Raw genomic sequence first — 23,799 nt, forward strand, 5'->3', positions numbered from 1 at the left:
AGAGAGCTCAGGTCAGTCGCCCCAGCTCTTTTAGACAGGAATTGCACACCCAGTCTGTCTGTAAGCCTAGCAGTCTTTCCCTGTCCACATCCTTATGTGTAAGGAGGACACGGCCCAAGGAAAGCACCAAGAGGTTGTGGGGGGAGAAGGAGAGCCAAAGAGAAGATTTCACAGAGGAGGGAGGAAAGGAGTGATGTCACAGGGGCTCCGGCTACTCTCGTCTTTCTCTGGAGATGGAGGATTTGATGCTCCCAAGAGGCTGGCCCAGCAAACCTCCAGAGAGGAAGAAAAGCCCAGGGCTGGGCTTGCCTTTCTCTCTTCCCTCTCCTTTCCCAGGAGAGGATGTGTCTGGGTGGGGGGAGGGGAGGCCCTAGTCCTAGGTGGCCTAGTGTGTGGTAGCCACACGTGGGGTCTCCCCAGCAGCCTAACGCCCCTTCTCAGGCCGGGCCTGCCGGCCTCTAGGTGCTGCACCGTCCTGAGGCCTGGGCCATGTCCATGTGCCAGGAAAGCCCTTGAAGCTCGCCTGGAGGAAGAAGCATGCAGGGCACCCCCAGTGGAGGGACCTGCCCCGTGCTGTGCCCTGTGGACAGGCAGACGCTCCTGGTCTTCAGCTTTATTCTGACAGCAGCTTTGGGCCAAATGAATTTCACAGGGTGAGTGATTGCTTCACAAGAAGAGGGAGGACAGAGCTAGGGCACCTGGGTCCCAGCGGGAGTGGCTGTCCTGCTGGCACCTGATGGAGGCAAAGAAGCCAGGATTTGGGTTCCTGTCCTGAACCTGCCTCCAGCTCTGCAGTCTCCTGGGGCAGGCTGCTCGGTTGTGCTGTGATCCTCACCATATCCAGAGTTTTTAATCTGGAGTCCAAGGGGGTAGATTTTGGGCTCCAAGAATGCCCTGAAATGACATGTAACAGTTTTCATATACAGTACATACTCCTTTGGGGGTGAAGGGTTCATAGCTTTCCTCGGCTTCTCAAAGAAGTTACTAATTCCCATAAGACTATGTGCCCCTGCCCAAACTGGGTGCGGCGTTGTCCTCCTTCGAATAATAGTAAATTCTAGTATTATGCTCCAGGCCCTGGTGGACATGATTTGAACCTCCCAAAGATCTCAAAAGGTAGATACTCCTTGGTATCTGCATAGTGGTGGGGAGACACAGCTTAGAGAGGGGGCTCACTGCCACGGTCTCAGAGCCAGCCAGGAAAGCAGCCAACACTGTCCCAGGTGGCAGACCTTAGGGTTCACACCTACTGGGGGCGGCCTCCCAGCCTCCACTGGGAAAGGAAGGAGCTCAGCTCCCCCATATAAGGTAGGGAGACATTCCACAGGGTTGGGACAAACTGTGCCTCCTGATCCTGGTCCCCTCAGCCATTCCTTTCTTCTCTTCATTTTCCCTTTGTTTTTTTTGTCTCTCTCTCTCTCTTACACACACACACACACACACACATACACACACACACACTGCCCTCCATATTCCCTTTCTCTCCCTGACTCAGCTCTTCCATCAGTAGCATGGAGAGGCTTTATTTAGTCCTCTGGGTTGTATGTTGTTGGGGCTGGAGAGCCTGGGACTCCAGGCTCGGGGACAGCATGCCCCTTGGAGCTGTGCACAAATCCATCCCTCTCAGGGCTCCTCAGCCCACACGGTGCCTCCCGACTTCTTCCCTTCTAAGGGACACAGCCTTCCAGAAATCTTTCTCCCTGGCATTCTCCACCCCTCCTCATATTTTTCCAGAGACCAGGTTCTTCGAGTCCTGGCCAAAGATGAGAAGCAGCTTTCACTTCTCAGGGACCTGGAGGGCCTGAAGCCCCAGAAGGTGAGGACTCCTCAGGGCTTGGGGACATCCCCCCACAGGGCTTGTACCTTCAGCTCCCCATCCCCCCCATCCCAAATCCAGCCCCTGAGGTCTCTGCCAAAGAGCATAAGAGTGTGGAAAAATAAAATGTGGCTCCTCTTCAGGAAAAACTGGGGATATTTGCCCAGAGGGCTATGCCTCCTTTTCGAGCTGCGGCTCCTTCAGCCAACCCCTCTGTCCTGGGCAGGAGGCTGCTGAGAGAACCCTGTCAGGGAGCCTCTCAGCAAATGGCTGAAATTTCCAAAAACCACATGGGAGGCACAGATGTCTCCGGGTGGGATGCCACGTGGCACGGAGATTGGACACATCTGCTTCCCAAGTGAACTGGCTTAGCCTGGCAAACCCGTGTTTTATTTGGGTTCGTCCTTGTCAGCTTGAGTGTTTGTTTCTGAGAACACTTGTCCTCTGCAAGTTTTCACAATGGAAAACATTTTATTCGACTATTATAGTAGGAGGGTTTTGTTTGAGGGCTGTTGAAACAACCAGATATTTCTGGATTTGACCCAAAGCCCTTCCTCCTACTTGTCTGAGTAACCCTATTGCCAAGACTCTTAACATTTTATAATAATACTCTCCATTTTACAAATTAAAAAATAAACATAGCAAAAGGCTGACATGTGGGTGGAGATTCAGCCTTTCTTGCCCCTGCAGGGGTTGGGAGCAATGATGTCGCTCTGTCCTGATCAAGATTCCTGTCCGTGTTAATGTCCCAGACAATGTTAAAATCTCACTTTTAGGACTCTTTAGGGCTCTTTGGATCCAAGCGAAGCTGTGACATGTGTGGGGAGATGAGGACGCTTGAAATTAGGGAAAGAAACTCAGTGACTTGGGATTTTGTTTGTCCCAGTCTTTCTGCTCAGCTGTAAGGTTTTTGTTATGGAATTGGGGCTCTTTTAAGTATACAGCAGTCCCCCTGATCCTCAGTCAACCATGCTCTTAAAATATTAAATGGAAACTTCCAGAAGAAACAATTCATGAATTTAAAATTGTGTGCTGTTCTGGTAGTGTGATGAAATCTCACGTTTCTGCCCTGTCAATGCTCCCCTGCCACTAGCCATCTCAGTTATCAGAGGGACTGTTGTGGTACCATGGTGCTTGTCTTCAAGTAATCTTTATTTGACCTAATAACAGCCCAAAGTTCAAAAACAGGGATGCTGTATATCATTATAATTGTTTTATTATTGATGATTGCTACTAATCTCTTACTATGCCTAATTTATACATTAGATTTGATCATAGGTCTGCGTATAAGAAAAAAACAGTCCATGTAGGGTTCGGTACAATCTGCCTTTTGTAGGCACCCACTAGGGGTCTTGAAAGGGGGCTACCGCATAGCAGATTATCTCACTGTCCAGAGGGCCTAAAGAATTGTGTGTCAGGATATATAATAATGCACCTGGTTTTCTTTCCTTCGTGAACAAGGTGGACTTCTGGCGTGCCCCAGCCAGGCCCAGTCTTCCCGTGGATATGAGAGTTCCTTTCTCCGAACTGAAAGAGATCAAAGCTTATCTGGAGTCTCATGGCCTTGCTTACAGCATCATGATAAAGGACATCCAGGTGAGATCTTGCAGCCGCTGGGCTCTCATCTTCCGCATTCCTTTCTGATGGTGTCCCAACATGGAGGAGAAACATTTGGTGCTAAAAGGAGACATTTTGTTTCTGGGTCTCCTCCTGCGTGTTTGTAAGCATGCCCTGGAAAGGATTAAACCTGACGCCTCTCGAAGAAAATGTAAACCTAGGACAAAGTTTGTGAAGAGAAAGTGCTCACGGTGTGGTTGTAATGGTTCTTGCCTCTCATAGAGGAACGATGGAAAAGGAGGAGATGGGAGGAGACAGCTCAGGTCTCTCCTAGGCAGGCTGGGAGTCACCTCTGGATGGCCTCTGCTTTTCTGACTATTTCTTCCTGTTCCCTTTGTGTCCCAGCCTCCCAACGTCTGGGGGAGCTGCTTATTCCAGAGAATCGGGAAACGGTGACAGAAGCTGAGCATGAGCCCCAGTGTGTCCCCCAGCCCCCACCGCAGGGCTGTCCTGCATCTCTCCTGGGCAGGATCCCCACACACGCGTGGGAGAAGTAGCTACAGATGTGCCTTTGGGTAAGGCACAGGTGGCCTTCTCCCGGGAGCCCCAGCCTCCCTGCATCTTTTCTCAATGTCAGGAAATTCTGTTTCAGTCATTCTGACTTCAGGGATTTCCCAGAGAGAGAGCACAGCCTCCTTCCTAAAGGTTCTTTGGGTGCTGTTCATCAGTTAAGCCTCCCTGGCTGCATCCTTCCCCGGATGCTGTTGTTGGCTCTGTACCTGCAGAACTGTACCCACATAGATTCACTGCCAGCCATTTTGTACACCACTAATCTCCTCTAAGGGCTCCGAGTGTGGGAACACAGTCTCCCGGAGCGCACACACTTGACACCGCATGCCGAGGGATCAATGCATTAGGCAGCATTCCTTTCCCATTCGAGCACAGGGCTGGGGCACTTGGGTCCATTCAAAGACTAACCCTCATCAGGCACATCTGTTTCCCACTCAACATGTGGGGGTGGGACAGTTCTCCAATTAAATCCCCCACAAACAAAAATAGGGGAACTCCCACAGATTAGAGAGGCTACCACATCAAACGAAATAGGAACTTAATTCTTATGTTCAGCCCAGGCCTATATTTTGAAGTTTGCATTTCCCTGCTCCTGCTCATGCCCTGGGAACCCTGCAGCATTTGGCAAACAGATATGCAGAGGTCTCTACAAACTTTTCGCTGATTTCTGCACATCAGGGATGGCCCCAGAGTCACCCCTGAGCCTCCCCCGCTGGCTCCTCTGGAGCTGGTGGGCCGCATTCTTCCCTGCTGCCCTCTCTTGATGCCCTGGGTCCCTCTGGGCTTTGCACTCCCTCTCAGGAAAATGCCCTGAACTCTTGGCCCTAACCCAGCCAGGCAGGAATTTTAGCAACAACTCGCTGTCTGCAACACATCAAGCTCTGACTGCCATACTCAAGATCACATTTTGGCTTAGAGGGGGCTGAAGGTGGGGGATGCCTTTGTGTCAAGTTGATTTGTGGCTGTGGTGGAGGAGGGGTCCAAGAGGAGGAGAGCCCAGAGGCGCCAACCAGACGGGAAGGGCTCAGGTTGTTGGCCTCCAGTCTTATATTTCAGAGATGGACACGCAGGACTGATTTTCTCCCTGTCCACTGAACTTCTTAGCCTTGTACTGGGGATAGCATCCTCTGCACTGTGGGCCCTCAGTAGTTGTCTGCTGAATGAATGACTCCAGGGCCCAGTCCAGGAAAAGCAAGTCTAGAGAGAGACCTTGTTAATGTGTTGGTCTTTGTCTCACAGATGCGCCCCCCCACCCCTACCCCCTTCTTTCTACAACCCAGTGCCCACTGTAGGACGGGCTGTTGACTGGAGCTTAATCAATGTCAGTTGAATTGATGGAAAGGAGGAGGAAAGGAAGGAAGAGGGGTTGTGTTTGGTGGCTGGGAGCAGGCTGAGAAGGGAGGCTGGAAAACCCTGGGTGCTGGTTTTCACTTTGGTCAGAGGCAAGGGAGATTTTTGAAGAAGGGAAGCAGGTCCTCTTCCTACCCAGGGGGGAGTGGCTCGTGATCTAAGGGATGTTTAAGAAAGCGGTGGTGGGGCTATTCACTGCAGCTACAGACAGGGAGATCCCTACTGTGTGCTGAGCGAGGTGCTGGAAGCACAAAGATAAAAAATCCTGCCCCTGTATCCAGGGGAGCTGGAGCGGCGTGGGGGGATGGGGGCGGAGGGAGTAAATCCGTGATTACAATGGAGTGGAGGAGCGGCTGGTAGAGAGAGGGCGGTTGCTATGGGAGCGCACACAAGAGACCCCGCTCGGCTTCTGAGAAGGCAGTAATTACGGTGCGCTGAAGAGCGGCAGGGCAAGGGGGCTGGTCAGGGAAGGGGGCCCACACCCGGATTGACGACCAAGGCCAGACCCCATGCAAAGGGCATCCTCTGCTATGGGAAGAGGTCGGATTTTATCCTGGACACGGTGGGGGAGCCATCAGAGGGGCTTCAACATGATCAGATTTGCATTTAAGAAAAGCTACTCTGACAGCAACAGTGTTGAGTTGAGGCCAGCACCAGGGAGAGACTGACAGGAGGAGGATGGCGAGGAAATTGCAGTGGGCCAGGCAAGAAATTATCTGATTCTGAGGGAGCTCCATTTGCATTTAATTTTTCTTCACCTCCTCGTTCTTTGCAGCCCTTTGGGTTTTTTTTTTTCCTTCCCTAGGATGAGTCACCATGGAAAAGCTTCACTTGAGCAATCAGCTCTGTGGATTTTAATGGCTTTTTTTCTGATTACAAAATTAATAAATATTCATGATAGATAATTTGGAAAATAGGGAAAAGTGCACGAAGAAAACAAAATTCACCCATACTTCGACCATCTAGAGCAGAATCCAATTTAGCGCAAATATTGCTTCACCAATCTCCCTCTCTCTAGTGGGTCATTCCCATCAGCGTACAAATGGAGAGTAATTTCTCCTATCTTAAAAATTCCTCCCTTGGTCCCTTTCCTTCACACTCCTCACCCTTCAGCCATCACCCCATTTCTCAGCTAGAGCAAAACTCTGGGAGACACGGACTCCGTGGCCACCATGTCTCCTAGCAGACTGTGTCCCTCTCTTCTCTGTAGGGCTGCCCTCGCAGGGTCACGTGCAACTCCTAGGTCCAGCCCCTTGGTCAGCTCTCAGTGTTCACTTTCCATCAGCATTCCAGTCACTCTCCTCCCTGGAAAAGTTCCTTCTCTCCACTTCCCGGTCACTCCAGGGCCATCCTGGTGCTGTGGCTGCTCTGTTACCCATTGTTTTCCTGTTTCCAGCTCTGTCCTTGGGGCGCTCCTCCGCTCATCCATACCCTCACCCGGGATCATGGCATTAAACACCTTCTTTCTCCTGAGCACGCCCATGTTATGTCTCCAGCTATGCCTCCAGACTCCTACGTCCAACCGCCTGCCGGGCATTTCTGCCCTCGACACAAATATTTACTAATTTTGTGTCCAGTGGGCATCTTGCACTTTCCAGGCCCTCACCAAGCTCCCCCGGCCCTCCATCTGCTCCTCTGCAGCCTTTCCCAGATCAGGAAAACACTGTCCTTCCAGTTGCTCAGACAACAAGCTTGGGGTGGTAATTGATTCTTTTCTCACACCCCACATTCCATCTACCAGCAAATCCTAAGGGTGCTGCCTTCTTCATATATTTTAACACATCCCATGCCACCCCTGGGCCAAGACACCATCGTCCCTCACCTGCATTATTCCATTAGCTTTCTAGCTGCTCTCCCCAATCGCACCCTTGGCTCTTTATTGCCTCGCCTCAAAACAGCAGCCAGATGCGAGTCTGACGGGTCATTCCTCAGCTTAACATCCTCCAGGGGCTTCCTGGCTCATCCCTGAGAGCCAAAGTCCTCGGGAGGGTTTGGGGAGCTCTGTGATGTAGCAGTCACTTCTCTCTGGCCTGCACCACTGACTGTTCTCCCCTGTTCACTCTGAGCCACGCAGGGCCTTCCTCATGCTTCTTGCCCCGTTCCTGCTTCAGGGCTCTCGACTATACTCACAGCGCCTTCCCGCCTGCTGGTTCCCATACCTGGAATGCCGTTCCGCAGTTAGCTGCATGACTGATTCCCTCCCTGCTTTCAGGACTTACTCCCATGTCACCTGATTTTAAATTATGCCCTCTTCTCCCCCTTCCCCAACTCCTCTCCTCCTCCTGGTTCCCTCACTGCTCTTCTTACCACAAGTTGATGTCTGCTCCAGGGGCCTCCATGTGGGCTCCAGGAGGGCAGTTTTGTGCTGTTGGCTGCTATATCCTCAGAGCCCAGCATATAGTGCGCACTCAACAAATGCTTTCTGTCTAAACAGCAGGCTTTCAAAGGTGGAAAGGCTGTTGGCTGATGTGGGTGTGGATGGCTGCTCTAGACAGGAGAGGAAGTCTGCGGGGAGATTACAGGAGAAGGCAGGGAGACTAAGAGCAGCCACGGTAAGCTCCTGGGAGAGGCAGAGCCTGGCTAGTACAGAGCAGGGACAGAAGGGGACCCAGGTCCTTCCCTGGCCACATGACGGGCAGGTGCTGACTGACTCGCCAGATGATGGTGAAGAGGAGCTCTGCCACCCGAATCCCACAGATGCCATCTTCACTTTGGAGGAGTCCCTTTTCCCTGGCCATGCCTGTAGTTACCCATCACAGAACCCTGGAGTCGCTCCAAGTGTCATCCTCATACCTAACATTTTACTAGCATTTAGCATGCGCCAGGCAATGTTCTAAGCATGTGTAAGCCCTTCTGAGCCTCAGGAAAACACTTTAAAGTATGTGCTAAAGTAGGTGATGACATGAGCCCCCTCTTATGAAGGGGAAACGGAGGCATGGAGAGGTTAGTAGTTTGCCCACACTGGTGACAACATAAGGATTTAATCTGAGACAGCGTGACTCCTGGGCTGGCATGCTGCCCTGCTCAGTGCTCATCACTTGTTTGTGTGGGATTTTTGACTTAGCTCTTTGGGCAGTGAAGCCCTGTGGTTAGCCTCGACCTCAGGGGTCCAGTCTCACAATGTCAGGTGTGCAGCCAGCCACCCCATGTACAGTGCCAAGGAACCGTAGCTGCTCCTGGAAGAGAAGGCCACAGAAATCCTTAGCCCCTCTGTTCCTTGAACTGCGGTCCACGTTGTGTCTGTGGTCGAGCCTCCTCTCCCCCAGCCGGAGGTGCTGTCCCCTGCTCAACGTCCCCTCATAAATTAATTCACACCATGGTATCACTTTCCCTGTCAGGTTACTGCCTTCCAGGGGGGCAAATGGCTTACTTCTGAGTTGTTGTTTCTTTGTTTTGTTTTTTATTTCTCCTGAGGAGCCTGACAGGACTGTAATTAGGCCTTCCTGAGCCTGTGGTGAGACCACATTCTCAGGCCCCCCCCCTCCCCCCCCGTCCCCTTCCCTCATCCCCAGGGAGCCGAGCAAGCGCCCCCAGCCATTTTTCAGGCCAGGGCAGATTCATGTTCCTGGAATTGGGCCCTAGCTGTGAGGCCCAAACATTCCCGATTTGTAAGAGGGTGTCATATCCATTTACAAGGCTGCCAGGGTGTGGGGAAAGTTATTTGCAGTTTGGTGCAGACTTCCCATTTGCCTCCAAGCTGTTTTGTGGAACAAAGGACAGTCCCTTGGGACCTGTCTTCCTGAGGGTGTCCTTGGGCTGCATGGGAAGAAGTGGGTCCTCTGGTCCTTCCTTTCCTATTTCTCCCTGTCTCCACCTCCACCACCACCCCAAGACCCTTGGGGCACTTTCACTTCATTCTCAGGCTGGCCTGGACCCTGTCTTCCTTGCAGCTGTTCATTACAGCTGGCAGCAGCTGGCCCGAGCGGCCACACATCGGTCACGGTGGGCTGCTGAGATTTGGGTCGATTTCCTGGGAAGAAGACGCGGTCCTTTTGTTAGAGCTTCCCAGCGGGGTTTGTGAGTGGCCAGAGAGGATTAGGGCTCCCCAGACATATCTAACATAACCAGCAACCCCAGCTTTGCCCGAGTGGGAATGTCCCCAGCCCGGCTGGTTCAGCTAGAGAGCATTGCAGCTGTAATTGTCTCACGTGCTGTCAGTGCTCAAAAATGAAATACGATGAACCCCAAACGTCGATTCACAGTCCCATTTTGCAATCTATGAACTCGAGAGTTATGAGCAAAGCTGAACAGGCCTCAGAGACGACAGTCACCAGACAGGTCTCATCATAGCAGGTGGGGTGGGGCACCCAGGACAGAAAATAGCGTTAACCGTTAGGGCTTTTTGGTTTTGCTATTATTTGTTCATTTAACAGCTCTTACTTATTGAAGTCGTATGAGTACCTTGCCAAAATGCAAAAATAGGGAAAAGAAAATGATTTACTCAAAATCCTAATCTTTCTATCCTAACAGGAATTATTAGCATTGGGTATATATTTCTGTCTTGTGTTCCTATGCTGGGGGAAGGTGGGCGGTCCTTAAGTTTTTGTTTGTTTGTTTTTTGCAGTTTTTGGTCCTGGCTGGGTTTGAACCCGCCACCTCTGGCATATGGGGCTGGCGCTCTACTCCTTTGAGCCACAGGTGCCGCCCGTCCTTAAATTTTTATTATTGTAATAAACTTTTAAATCGCAAGAATAGAATGATGGAGTTTTTAGCTATTAACATTTTAAACATTTGCATGCTCTCTCTCCACACATACAGATATACATATCTGTTTTTTTAAAGATAGAGTCTCACTCTGTCACCCTGGGTAGAGTACCAAAGGGTCACAGCTCACAGCAACCTCAAACTCTTGGGCTCAAATGATCCTCTGCCTCAGCCTCCCAAGTAGCTGGGACTATACGATCTCTGTGTTTGTGTTGTTTTTTTTTGCAGTTTTTTTTTTTTTTTTTTTTTTGCACCAGGGCCGGGTTTGAACCCACCACCTCTGGTATATGGGGCTGGCGTCCTAATCCTTTGAGCCATAGGCGCCGCCCTGTGTTTGTGTTTTTATTGTTGGCCTTTGCTTGATAGCTAGCCTCAAGGAACCTAAGGCTAGGGATGGGGTATCTGGTTCTTATCTCACTCTGCCTCTTGTTAGTTTTGCTTTAAGTACCTTCAGCTTCTCCAAAGTCTCCTTTATCTCGAAAACACAAATAGTTAATTACTGCCCCATTATCAGTCATCTGACCAGATCAAGTGAGACAGTGAGTGTAAAATTGCTTTGTAAACAAAGGCCTTAGCCCCAAATAACTTCTGTCCAGACTAACATGTGACCCAGAGCTGCAAACAAAGGGCAGTTTGGGTTGATAAAGATACTTTCTTTCTTTCTTTTTTTTTTGAGACAGTCTCACTTTGTTGTCCTCAGTAGGGTGCTGTGGTATCCTAGCTCACGGCAACCTTAAACTGCTAGACTCAAGTGACTCTCTTGGCTCAGCCTCTAGAGTAGCTGGGACTACAGGCGCCTGCCACAATGCCCAGATATTTTTAGAGATGAGGTCTTGCTCTTGCTCAGGCTAGTCTCAAACCTGTGAGCTCAGGCAATCCACCTGCCTTGGCCTCCCCGAGTGATGGGATTACGGGTGTGAGCCACCACGTCTGGACTAATAAAGATGATTTCTCAGTGTCCTCTGGGGTACTTCCCACACTGGACAGCCAGTGCTCAATCCTGGGGTACCTTAACCCCTGGGGGCCAATGAGAGGGCATCTGCTGGGGAAAATGCCCCAGGATGATGTGGGTGCTCTGAGCAGTGAGTGGTGACCCACCTAGGCACTGGGTGCCCTCTCTATGGTCAGTAGGAAGTACCATGTGAGGACCGAGTGCCAATTCCAAATTGATACCCAAGGGCTTCGCTTTGGGTTCACCTATACATGTGTGGGAGGCAGTTAACATGGTGTGTGAGAGATCACTGGCACATTAATAATAATAATTATTATTATGGCATTGTCTATACATGCCTTTATAAATGGCTTGCATACCCGTTGTCTAAGCTGCTTCCTGGGAGTAGTCAATATTGGGAGTCAGAGGAGCTCTCTGCTCCCCTCAGGGGCATAGTATACACACTTCATCTTGGATTCTGACTTAACAGAATGTTTGTAGGTCCAAAAAAATGTTGACAGTAGACTGTGAACACCTTTTCCCAAAACATCTTCATATCTATTATTACATTTTTATCCCATGACGTGGCAAGGCAAGTATTTCAGACCCAATTTTTAAGCTGAGAAAACTAAGGCAACAGGAAGTTAGTGGCAGAGGCAGACTCAGAACTCATCTCTCTGACTCCTTGCTCCGTGCTTGTCTGGGAAATGATAGTAGGAATGCCAGCTTGCCAGGCAGGAGAGTCCCGCAGCCACCAGGCACGTCCTCCTGGGGGCTCATTCTCCTGTGTCACCACTGTCTATGCCCACCAGCTGAGGCGAGGCTCAGAAGAGGCCCAGCCAGCTCAGCCCTGCCCTGCTAATTTGTGTTCCCTGGCTCCTAGGTGCTGCTGGATGAGGAGAGAGAGGCCATGGCGAAATCCCGCCGGCTGGAGCGTAGCACCAGCAGCTTCAGTTATTCCTCTTACCACAATCTGGAGGAGGTAGGTCGCCTGGTCAAACGCTGGGCTCTCTTGCACCTTTGGGCCCCTCGGGGTCTCCAGACCCACGAAGAGACTAAGGAAGGACTCCGGGGCCTATGGGAGCCAGTGACTGACTTTTGAGAAGTTCAGAACAGATACTAGGTAAAGGTCTGTTAGGAAGACAGACAGCCTCAGAGAGGTCCAGATGCCAGGATTCAGAGAGAGGGGCCTGTAGTTCAAATGCACAACCCTGGGCAGGTACAGAACAGAGCGATGGGTCTACTAGACAGAGCATAAGGCAGAACGTCTCGTGGGCAGGACGGAGCAGGCAGATCCTGCCTCTGCATCTAGAGCTTTGGCTAGGGATTCAGGGTTCTCTACCTCTCCATGACCATTCCTGGTGTTCAGTGGTCCCAGCTATGCCTACTAGGGTACATAAGGGGCAGGAAGCCAGGCTCATTGGAAAGCCGTGTTTGTAGAATCAAACAGTGCTACCTTCTCTTAGAGAAAATTCACAGTCACATTTACAGCCAGCTAGGGCAGGTGGTGACTAGTTGTGACTTGCTTATAAAGGAGGATATGCAAGGAGGGCACAGGGATGCCTGCTCCAGAAAGCAACTCAAGACAAAGTCTCATTTTGTATGTAAAGGACATGACATTATGATATTGTCCACTCTATTATGATCATTTTTTCTGTGTCAGAAAGCTTATAGTAGAGGATCTATTTTCTTTCATATAATTGTTAATTCGGTTATGTATATTGAAAGACTAGAGAATGAATTAATGTAGTCTGTCATTATTTACTGAGGCCAAAGAAAAGATAAATAAGACCAGAAACCTTCCTTCAAGGGACTTAATGTCTAAAAGTGAGAAGATAAAAAACAATACTACCAGGTCTGTCAGATTGTCAAATGGATTGAATGGGCCTGAGAATAGGGGCAAGAGAGAGACTCTCCAACTAGAGAGAGCTGTGTAGACTGAACCTGGGGATTTCAGCAAGTTCAGCACCTGCTGCTCTCTCAGGCAAAGGCATAGCTCTACACAGGAGCAAGGAGCCTGGGAATCCACCCAGACCACAATTCACTGCCCTTAGTCCTAGCTCAGGCTGATCTCAAACTCGTGAGCTCCAGTGATCCGCCCGCCTTGGCCTCCCAGAGTGCTGTGGTTTATTACAGGCATAAACCACCGTGCCCAGCCCAATTTTTAAAATTCTTGATCTGGGTTCTTTTAGACCTGAGCAGAATGAGAGAAAGCATTTAGGAGGGTGGAGAGGGAAAGGAGAATATTTGGAGAGGTCCTGGGGTTTATGCTCTGCCTACTTAACTGCCAGTCTGATAAACTTTATTCTTTTCAGATATATAGCTGGATTGACAGCTTTGTAACTGAGAATTCAGACATTGTCTCAAAAATTCAGATTGGCAACAGCTTTGAAAATCGGTCCATTCTTGTCCTGAAGGTAAAAGTTTGCAGTGTCCACCACTAGACTTGCCAGTGAGAGCCTCTGGCATAAGACTGAGCTCATGTGGGCTAGTGGCTGGGTAAAAGTTCTGGGGAGAGGGCAGCGCCTGTGGCTCAGTCGATAAGGCGCCGGCCCCATATGCCGAGGGTGGCAGGTTCAAACTCAGCCCTGGCCACACTGCAACAACACCAAAAAAAAAAAAAAAAAGTAGCACGGCATTGTGGCAGGCACCTGTAGTCCCAGCTACTCGGGAGGCTGAGGCAAGAGAATCGCTTAAGCCCAGGAGTTGGAGGTTGCTGTGAGCTGTGTGATGCCACGGCACTCTACCGAGGGCCATAAAGTGAAACTCTATCTCTACAGAAAAAAAAAAAAAAAAAAGGAAAAAGAGTTCTGGGGAGAGAGAAGACACACATTCTTCTGTCCTCAGGTGACCCATAAGTGTTGAGATTGTGGCATTCAGGGACCCATCCTAGTAGATAAAGACAGGTGATAATTCTATGACCTGGCACATTCTTGGTCAGGAAGCAGGTAGGAGGGTTGCTAAGGAGATGGAGCTGCTGAATGACAGTTGTCACCTGGACTTGGGGCCTGAGTGTGGGTGAATTGGTATTCTTTGTTAAATGGGAAGAGAGATACACAAAGGGCCCATTTGCCAATTACTGATGTCATCTGGCTCAGGTAGCCCTGCACAGAGGCCTGAGTTTCCGAGGGATCTTTGCAGCCCTTCATAGGGCCGCTGGGACAGGGCCACTTGGCAATCACAGTCCCTTTGGTCATGAAGAAAGCAGGGGAGGTGAAGGCAGAGCCTGTCAGAAAACTCTTAGTACAGGTCCTGTTGGAAGGTTGCATTAATTTGGCTACAATGCTGCTTTCAATTAGACATACTTCAATTAGAAATACTTAAAAATCTACATTATTTTGTAAAAATCTAACTACTATATACTTAATAATTTCCAAAAAATAAAACCATTTGTTAATCTTAAAGTGAACTAACATTTAAACGACTTCGTGAAGTCTACTTTTTGTTGGAAAGCACTTGAGTATTTGCTTGCAGCATGGAGATCTACAGTTTCAGGTAATCCTCCCCGTGGGTATCAGTATTTGTGATCAGCATTTGTGATTTCTTGAAAAACAAGAAAACATTTTGGGGGCATGTTTCTGAAGGCATGGGTATTCTACTGCACTTTTCCATATTTTAATTAGATCTTTCTTAGCATCAAACAATGGCTTTAAAATGTCATCTACTGAGAGCTCAATAGATTCCATCTACGGTTCTTTAGGGGCCTTGGAGACATCGACTAGATGAGGCTGAAATGCTGATTTGAGTGTAATGTCATCATGATTCTCAGAGTCAGTGAACCTTTCATCGTATTCTACAATTAATAAGTCTGATGAGCTTTGCCAACTGGGGAAAATTTGAAGAAGAAGTGTTTTGGGAAAAAGATAGCTGTTTTTGAAATGCATGGATTTTTTTTTTTTGCCATATATCATATATAAACATAGTTTTACCTTGCAAAGAAATAGTCAAGTCATTTTGAATTGGCATATCACACAGAAATGCTGAATTCTTATAGAAATATTGTTTTTTCTTTTTTTTGAGACAGTCTCAAGCTGTCACCCTGGGCAGAGTGCCGTGGTGTCATCATAGCTCATAGCAACCTCCAATTCTTGGATTCAAGTGATCCTCTTACCTCAGTTTCACTATTAGTAGTAGAGATGGAGTCTTGTTCTAGCTCAGGCTAGAAATATTCTTTCAATAATTCACATTGCTGATTCTGGTCTTTGTAAAATTTCTGTTTTAACAGAGGTAAAATTTTGGCTTAACACACGTGCCTGCAATAGCCAACATGCTGTAGTGTAATATAGCAAATCCACATGGAATATCTCATTCCTTAACTTTAGCATGTTAAAAAACTGACAACTATGTTTGTTGCCTTTGTACAAATATGCTGTAGTTAAACAATACTTACAACTTGTTGCAAAGTGTCACTTAAAGTAGGAGCTTTAGCACAGAGATTTTGCCATGCAAGATCCAATGAAAAGAACAAGGGCATCTGGATCTGTTCATACTTTTTTTTTAATCTGTGCAATAAACTCTTTGTGTTGTCCCTGTCATGAAAGGCACACTGTATATATACTAACTATACTTACCAAATTCATTCCAACTTCACGACGTTTGTCTTGCAAGTTGAAGATACCTATTCCCTGTGTGTTCCCAGAACAGTACCCAAAGTGACTCTTTGTAGCAAAGAAAATTTTCTGTTATGACGTGAATGAAGTATAAAACTGTGCAGAGTCAGTAGTACCAGTTAATTCATCCAAAGTGATTGAATAATGGATATTTTCATTTTGAAGTATTACAGGTAGTTGTTCTGTTAATCTGAAGGCTAATTCATGGTGCTAAGGTATGGCTGTCCTCAGAAGAGGCAGTTGTTTATTCTTTGTAACGGTACCAGGGTCTAATGATTCTAAAGCTTCAACAGTGCCTTTTTTCACCATTTCTGGATCACGGAATAGCTTCTCTTTTTTCTCTGACTATATAAGCTACTTTGTAAGCTGCTTCAGTAGCATTACGTCCAGGTCTTATTGCTGCTTGAAAGAACTGTCTTTGCTTTTGCTTTTCATCTTTTAATTTCTGCAATAGAACATTTTGTACCTCTCCCTCTATGCTGATGAGCATTGAATTTCTTTAATGTTGATATTGCAGTATCACAAAGCAAGCAAATTGTCTTATCTTGAGCAGAAACAAGATAATATTGCAATTCCCAATCCTTATTAAAAACCTGTTTTCTTCCTTCAGTGTTTTCTTGGTCTTCTTGGACACCATGGGCTGTTAAGCACACAGAATTAAGAAATACTGTTGAGCTGCACAACTATTCGCAAATTCCACTTCAAACAGAAACACAGCACACTGTTGTCAAAAGCTGATAACAGACTGGCATACTTGACCCCCATAAACTCTCGCTAGCCAGCCTGGTGCGGTAGTGGCGCCAGTCAGGCGGGGGAAGTTAGAACTAAATCATGAGCATAGCAGCCATCAAGTTAGCCCTTATGGCTTACTGATGTTCTAATTGTGCCTGTCCATCTGGGAGGATTATTTTGTTGTAACTTATTTTATTCTCTGGTACTTTAAATACATTCATTTTCAGAATGAAATAAAAATATAAAAGTTGAACAAAAATATGTTAATAAAAATAAAAGGATTTGTTCTGCAAAATTTGGATGATTCAGTCAAAAGTCTGGTCTTAAGGACCCAGAAGGCCACAGGTTCCTCACCCCTAGTCTAAGGCCTTGCTACTCAAAGTGCGGTTCTTGTTCAGTAGCAACAAAATCCGCTTGATGATGTTGCTAGAAATGGTGAACCTCAGACCCCTCCCCACAGATACTGAATCAAAATCTCTGGGGGATTCATGTGCCCATTAAATTTTGAGAAACACTAGTCTCTGCTAAGATACTTTCAATCCTGAGAAATCTGGTGCCTTTGGCTGGATCACTTCACTCTCCAAGGGGACTGTGTATTGCCAAGCCGTTTCACCCCCTTTGTGCACTGTTGGGTCCACACAGGTACCCGCGCATACACCCTCTCTTGGGCTAAGCACATCCGGCATGTAGAGAGTTGCCCAGGCAGAAAGGATCCAACCGAGGCCTCCCTCCAGTAGCCCAGGGACAGTAGCTGTCTCAGGTCGAACTTCTGTTTGGGGCCTGGTTATTTTTCCCAGTTCAGCACTGGAGGTTCTCGCCGCCCAGCCATCTGGATTGACACTGGAATTCACTCCCGGGAGTGGATCACCCATGCTACCGGCATCTGGACGGCCAAGAAGGTCAGCAAAGACCCACGGTTGAGGGCGCTGTGATGGGGCTGGAACTGAGGGAGGGGCTGGCGACTAAGGGCACCTCCAGTGGCCACATTTTACTCTGGGTGCTCTCTCTCCTCCTGCCTTTTGGAACAGCCGCTATGTGCTCTGGCCTTTTGCAGCACAGAACCCACTTCTATCCTCTGTCTTCCAGTTGTTTAAAATCCAAGCTTTTGGTTCTTTGTGAAGGATGTACTTGATGGTCTCGTGCCACTCCTTCCTGCAGCCACTCTCTGTGCAAATGTCCTGTACCACCTCCCAGGAGAGGCCTCCCGCCCCTCACCTTTTCTTGCAGATTGTCAGTGAATATGGTAAACACAACGTCGTGACAGACATACTGAAAGCCATGGACATCTTCATAGAGCTTGTCACCAACCCTGATGGGTTTGCTTTTACCCACAACATGGTGAGGGCACCTGGGGAGCATAGGGGAAGGGAGTCTATTCTAGGGGTATGGAGGAAAGGTCACTGCACCTCAGGGAGCCAACCCCTGCAGCGCTCCTTGCAGAGAGCCTCACTGAGGGCAGGAGGGTGCTCGGGCATTGCACCTGCGGCTTATTGCCCTCTGACTGCCTTCCTGCTGCTTAGGGAAGGGCGCTATTGACAGCCCATGTCAGGCCTCTCCCTAGATCCTAACTTCAACTATGAAGTCCTTGATCTGCAGCCTTGGCCCAGCCCTATGCCAGCCCCATCCTGTCCTAGTGCTTCCTTACTTTTGCTCCTCCCTGGCCCCTCAGCATCCACCCCCCAACCTCCAGTGATTCCTCCCTTTGCTCCTCCCTGGCCCCTCAGCATCCACCCCCCCCAGTGATTCCTCCCTTTGCTCCTCCCTGGCCCCTCAGCATCCACCCCCCCAGTGATTCCTCCCTTTGCTCCTCCCTGGCCCCTCAGCATCCACCCCCCCCAGTGATTCCTCCCTTTGCTCCTCCCTGGCCCCTCAGCATCCACCCCCCCCAGTGATTCCTCCCTTTGCTCCTCCCTGGCCCCTCAGCATCCACTCCCCCAGTGATTCCTCCCTTTGCTCCTCCCTGGCCCCTCAGCATCCACCCCCCCAGTGATTCCTCCCTTTGCTCCTCCCTGGCCCCTCAGCATCCACCCCCCCTAGTGATTCCTCCCTTTGCTCCTCCCTGGCCCCTCAGCATCCACCCCCCCAGTGATTCCTCCCTTTGCTCCTCCCTGGCCCCTCAGCATCCACCCCCCCCAGTGATTCCTCCCTTTGCTCCTCCCTGGCCCCTCAGCATCCACTCCCCCTAGTGATTCCTCCCTTTGCTCCTCCCTGGCCCCTCAGCATCCACCCCCCCAGTGATTCCTCCCTTTGCTCCTCCCTGGCCCCTCAGCATCCACCCCCCCCAGTGATTCCTCCCTTTGCTCCTCCCTGGCCCCTCAGCATCCACCCCCCCAGTGATTCCTCCCTTTGCTCCTCCCTGGCCCCTCAGCATCCACCCCCCCTAGTGATTCCTCCCTTTGCTCCTCCCTGGCCCCTCAGCATCCACCCCCCCCAGTGATTCCTCCCTTTGCTCCTCCCTGGCCCCTCAGCATCCACCCCCCCCATGATTCCTCCTTTTGCTCCTCCCTGGCCCCTCAGCATCCACCCCCCCCAGTGATTCCTCCCTTTGCTCCTCCCTGGCCCCTCAGCATCCACCCCCCCAGTGACTCCTCCCTTTGCTCCTCCCTGGCCCCTCAGCATCCACCCCCCCTAGTGATTCCTCCCTTTGCTCCTCCCTGGCCCCTCAGCATCCACCCCCACCCCCCATGTCAGAGGCTCCCATCCTGGGAGTTGGCCCAGTGAATGAGGTCACCTGACTTGGGCTTTGTCAGAACCGCTTGTGGCGGAAGAACAAGTCCACTAGACCTGGAATCTTCTGCATTGGCGTGGATCTCAACAGGAACTGGAAGTCAGGTTTTGGAGGTATGACGATCTGCGGGGCCTGGAGGCAGGGCTGGAGAGGGAGTTGTTTGTCCTTGGAAGGTTCTCCCACCCGGTCAGATTATGTTGGCTCATAACTCGGGTGGCACAGGACAAAGCAGTGAGCTCGTGTGTGAGTCATGGCTAGGGACAGGCATGCACACATCTAGGAGCAGCCACAGGATTAGCAGAGAGGTTGCACCCGTGTGTACACAGATGCTAAGCCTTCACGAGAAATATTTAAAGGAGCCCCCATCTTCTGATACGAGAATTAGCCATATGAACCAAATCCAAAACCTGGCAGAGAAAGGCTTAAGGAGGTACAAAGTAGTCTTCTTGGATTTCAAAATCCAGAGTTATCCCTAAAATATCCCTAGCTCTTCTCTAAAGGGAGTGCAGCATAAGGAAAAATGCCTGTCGACTCATTCCCTGAGAAAGGGACCTGAAACTTACCCTTTGGGAAGGCCAGAACAATAGTTCAAATATACGGTAAGATGGGCCAGTTTTTTTGTTGTTGTTGTTTGTTGTTTTATTTTTTTTTTTTATCATCAATGCTGATTTGGGTCTACTTTTTACTTTTGTCTGGCTACTTTGTAACTCTTGGCCAGCTGGCTTGGTGCACACCTACAGGGCTGTGTGAGCCTGGTGAAAGGGGGGGGCAGCTTTCTCCTAAGTTCCTTGATGTTCTTCCCTGATTTTTTTCCCTTACCATGCCAGGGGCACAGGACCTAGACAGGGATACTGAGGCCTCCTGAAAGCTCAGAGACAGGTACACGGACCCTGGGAGTGCAGCAATCTGATGGGTGGGATGCTGAGTCTAGCCAGAACAGTCTCCAGAATAGACACAGCCCTTGGCCCCAGACACAGCATCCATGTTCCAAGAGCAGATCGGGATTTGGCTCCACAGGGGACAGTGCCATCAGCATTGCCCAGCAGACCCACAGGCTGGCATCCAAAGCAGTGAGATAGAACGTTCTGGTATCTGGATGCCTATTGCTTTGAAAATCTGGCTTCCTAGGCTCTGTTCTCATTGGGAGCAAGGCCTCCAGCCAACAGTATTGGGGTTGCCTGAGGGTCTGGGGTCTGGGCAGCACCACTTGTACAAGAGCACAAGACCATGCAAATTAGGCGTTTCCACCTCCACGTGACCACACACTTGCCTGGGTGGGCATCCATGGGGGCCTATCAGAACTGACTGGAGTGAGTGTCCGAGGACCCCAAGACAGCAAGATAAATTACCTCTTAAAGAAAATAACTTCTGTGGGTTTCACCACAGGAAAAAAAAATCTGTACGTACACAATGTACAAAACAATTATGGGGAAAAAGCCCACAGGGGGCAAAGAGCTCTCATAATCCCATTACTCAACGATCACTGTTTTTAATAATTTACCATGTCCTTCCACAGATTTCCCCTTGCTACAAATTACATTTTTAGAGAAGGAAAAATAAATAGCTAATGAATCCATTAGCAGGTACTTGTGAAGCAGGCAGGCTCAGAGGACCTTGACTGTGAACGTCAGAGACGCAGGCAGCTAATTCCCATTTGGCCAGGGGAAGATTAGTTTATTCTGCTTAGCTCAAACCAGAACTAATGGCCTGAAGTGTTTCTCCATATTTGGGCAAAGCCACCTGGTCGTTGGCAGGGGAACTGCTTTCTGTGCGTGGGCTGCAAAAGCAGACAAAGCTTTCAGCCTCTCGCTCTGCTCTGCGCATCTGTTGCTATTTGTCATTCATCAAGTGGAGCAGGTGCAAAGGCTCCTGGCAGACACAACAAACAAGGCCACTGTTAGCCGGTCCACTTCAGCATGGGGGGCTGCCTTTTACCCACTTGCTGTCTGCAGGCACATCCCCTTCAGAGCTGGGTCCCCAGTCCAGGTGAGGACCAGCAAACAAGAGGGAATGTGCTCCCTGGTGACAACATTGCCTCTGGGCCTGTCTGTGGCCAGAAATAGTGTGTCTGAGCTGGTGACTCAGGCAGAGAGGTTTTGTTTATGGCTATATTATTGCTTAATTTGATTGCTGTGTAATGAGTAATCTGTAGACCATCCCTCCCACTCTGCACTCTTAGGGAGAACCTGTGTGCTGCATTCCTAGAGCACTATCTAAACTGGTCCTTGGGACAGTACCCTACTCCAAGGGTGGGGAGGGGTGCTGCGGGATCCTCAAGAAGCTTCAGAAGTTGGGATGATCACTGGCCTCTGGACCAGGCTTGCGTGCAGCCATTTCAGGGATGAGGGGAGGAGAAACCGGGATGGCTTCTTCCAAACATGTCCCTCACCTGTAAGTCGTCACCAGCCCAATTTGGCCCACCACAACGTGGCCCTTAGAGAAGGGAGGAAAGCAGAAGAGGAGTGGAAGAGGAAGAAAGGAAGGCGTGGTGGCTCACACCTGTCGTCCCAGCTATATGGGAGGCTGAGACAGAAGGTTCCCTTGAGGCCAGGAATTCGAGGCTACAGTGAGCTCCTATTAGACCACTGTGTTTCTGCTCACATTTTCATTGGACAGAAGTAGTCACATGACCTCAACCAACCCACAAAGCAGACGGGAAATGTGGGGACCCGTGAGGGTATTTTCTGAGAGAGTGCTAAGTGTCTCTGCTATGCTTGGGGATTTAACCCGGTGGGTGACTTTGTTTTACCCCCAGGAAATGGCTCTAACAACAACCCCTGCTCAGAGACTTATCATGGGCCATCCCCTCAGTCAGAGCCGGAAGTGTCTGCCATTGTGAACTTCATCACATCCCATGGGAACTTCAAGGCGCTGATCTCTATCCACAGCTACTCTCAGATGCTCATGTACCCTTATGGCCAATCACTGAAGCCTGTTTCAAACGAGAAGGAGTTGGTGAGACTGGCCACTTAGGGCTTGGGCAGAAGAAGGCCCTTCCCTGGGAAAACCTGTATCTAATACACTCCCAGAGAGTCCAGGCTTTCACTTGGGAAACAGGGATCTGGACCAACAGATTCCATGGTTGGGGGACGGGGAGCATGTTGTTCTCACATGTGATCAAGTTCAAAGCCAGAGGAGCCTGTGCTCCCTGCTCATGAGGACCATCTGCACACTCAACTCCCAGGATTCCCAAGTCCATGCCTCTCCCCAGCTGGTGAGGGTGCAGGAGTGTGTGGGAGCCCTTTGTGCCCCGGCCTCACCCTGTGCATGTAATCTTGCAGTACGATCTTGCCAAGGATGCGGTGAAGGCCCTGTACAAGGTTCACGGGATCCAGTACATTTTTGGCAGCATCAGCACCACCCTCTGTGAGTGAGCCTCCCCTGGCACTACCTTAGATGCCATCTCCACTTGGAGTTGGGCAGGGGCAGGCCTGGCTAGCCACAGGCCAGTGCCATGTATGGAGCTGAGCTAGGCCAACGCTGCTTCCCACATCTGGATAGAAGGGCACACCGTGGTGCCCAGGCAGCTGTTTCCTTGCAGCATTCACACACAACTCCTGGTGTCTGGCTTGCTGCAAGGCTCCCTGAGGGGGAAGAGCCTAAGTCTGCTCTCCTAAGAAAGCAGGAGCTTTCTTTTTGTAGGGAGAATGGGCTGGATGGGTGGGTGCGGGCCTGGTGGAGGGCTAGACAGAAAGCTTGGTGTGGTCTGGGCGGGCAGGGACCCTCTATCCACACAACCTTGTGGCCACATCTTCTTCCTGTGGGGGACACTTTTGGGTCCTTTTGCTTCTAGACGTGGCCAGTGGGATCACTGTTGACTGGGCCTATGACAGTGGTATCAAGTATGCGTTCAGCTTTGAGCTCCGGGACACGGGGCGCTATGGCTTCCTGCTGCCGGCCACACAGATCATCCCCACAGCCCAGGAGACGTGGATGGCGATTCTGACCATCATGAAACACACCCTGAATCACCCCTACTAGCATCACAACTGAGGGTAGAGCAGGAAGGTTCATCATCCTCCCCAAGGCCTGGCCTCCTACTAAAACCTGAGTTATACACCTTCCTCCCCACACCCTTGTCCAGAACTCTCAGAAAATAAACACAAGTTTATTTAGTGTTGGCTACCAACCCCTCTGAGCTCAGCACTGAGGAGGGGACAGAGGGCTGACCATGATCTCCCAAGGACGGTTAAAATGCCAGAGTAAGCCTTTCCACTCCCCAGTCCACCTGCAGGAAAGTGAGAGGCAGCAGGCTGTGCCATTTTCTCAGAGGGGCCCAGAACAGAGAACTCACCCCACTAGCTACTAAGATATACATCGTCCCTGCATATTTACGTTTTAAGATGACCCTAGGAGAGGATGCCAGTGGTAGCATTTCCGGCCCCTGCGGGGAGAGGTGGGTCCTATCTGGCAGCCTCTACCTCTGCTCCATTTCCCATGCTGGGGAGGAGGCAGGGGCCTAGGGCAGGGGTCTCCACCCAGAGGATCTCCCTCACCCCATTCCCGAACAGGAACAAGTCACTTGTTTGCTCCTCTGAGGTGCAGGGTCAGAGTCAGCACAGCAAAGTTCCAACATGTCCAGAAGGAAGAATCCCTCCTCCACCTCTTCGTCACCAAAATCATAATGGTGGTGATTCATAGAGCAGTGACTCCAAGCCCCACATGTGCTAAGGAAGCACTTTATCTAAGAGAGCTTTTTATTTTCATTTTTTTAATTGAAAAGTAAATTTATTTCAGGTTAATGTGAGGGTACAAACAACCAGGTCAAAATATTTAATTTTGTTAGGTAGAGACCCTCTTG

The 23,799-nt window shown here is 49.9% G+C and overlaps 1 protein-coding gene across 1 annotated transcript; it reads left to right on the forward strand.

The window, feature by feature from the left end:
• Positions 1–537: 537 nt before the first annotated feature.
• On the forward strand, positions 538–22,979 carry CPA5 (carboxypeptidase A5). Its single transcript, XM_053609151.1, has 11 exons — positions 538–653; positions 1,735–1,816; positions 3,278–3,412; positions 11,812–11,910; positions 13,244–13,345; positions 17,068–17,169; positions 17,498–17,608; positions 19,021–19,111; positions 21,754–21,953; positions 22,280–22,364; positions 22,792–22,979. Exons 1-11 carry the CDS (start codon positions 538–540, stop codon positions 22,977–22,979), a joined length of 1,311 nt encoding a protein of 436 aa, XP_053465126.1.
• The last annotated feature ends 820 nt before the right edge of the window (positions 22,980–23,799 follow it).

Source organism: Nycticebus coucang, chromosome 11 (assembly GCF_027406575.1).
Source record: "Nycticebus coucang isolate mNycCou1 chromosome 11, mNycCou1.pri, whole genome shotgun sequence".
NCBI lineage: Eukaryota > Metazoa > Chordata > Mammalia > Primates > Lorisidae > Nycticebus > Nycticebus coucang.

Bases quoted from the DNA above. Each gene is read 5' to 3' on its own strand.
- CPA5 (XM_053609151.1), top strand. From the start codon at position 538: ATGCAGGGCACCCCCAGTGGAGGGACCTGCCCCGTGCTGTGCCCTGTG. The intron at 1,817-3,277 runs GTGAGGACTCCT...TTCGTGAACAAG, and splicing joins AGGGCCTGAAGCCCCAGAAG to GTGGACTTCTGGCGTGCCCC. The intron at 3,413-11,811 runs GTGAGATCTTGC...CCTGGCTCCTAG, and splicing joins TCATGATAAAGGACATCCAG to GTGCTGCTGGATGAGGAGAG.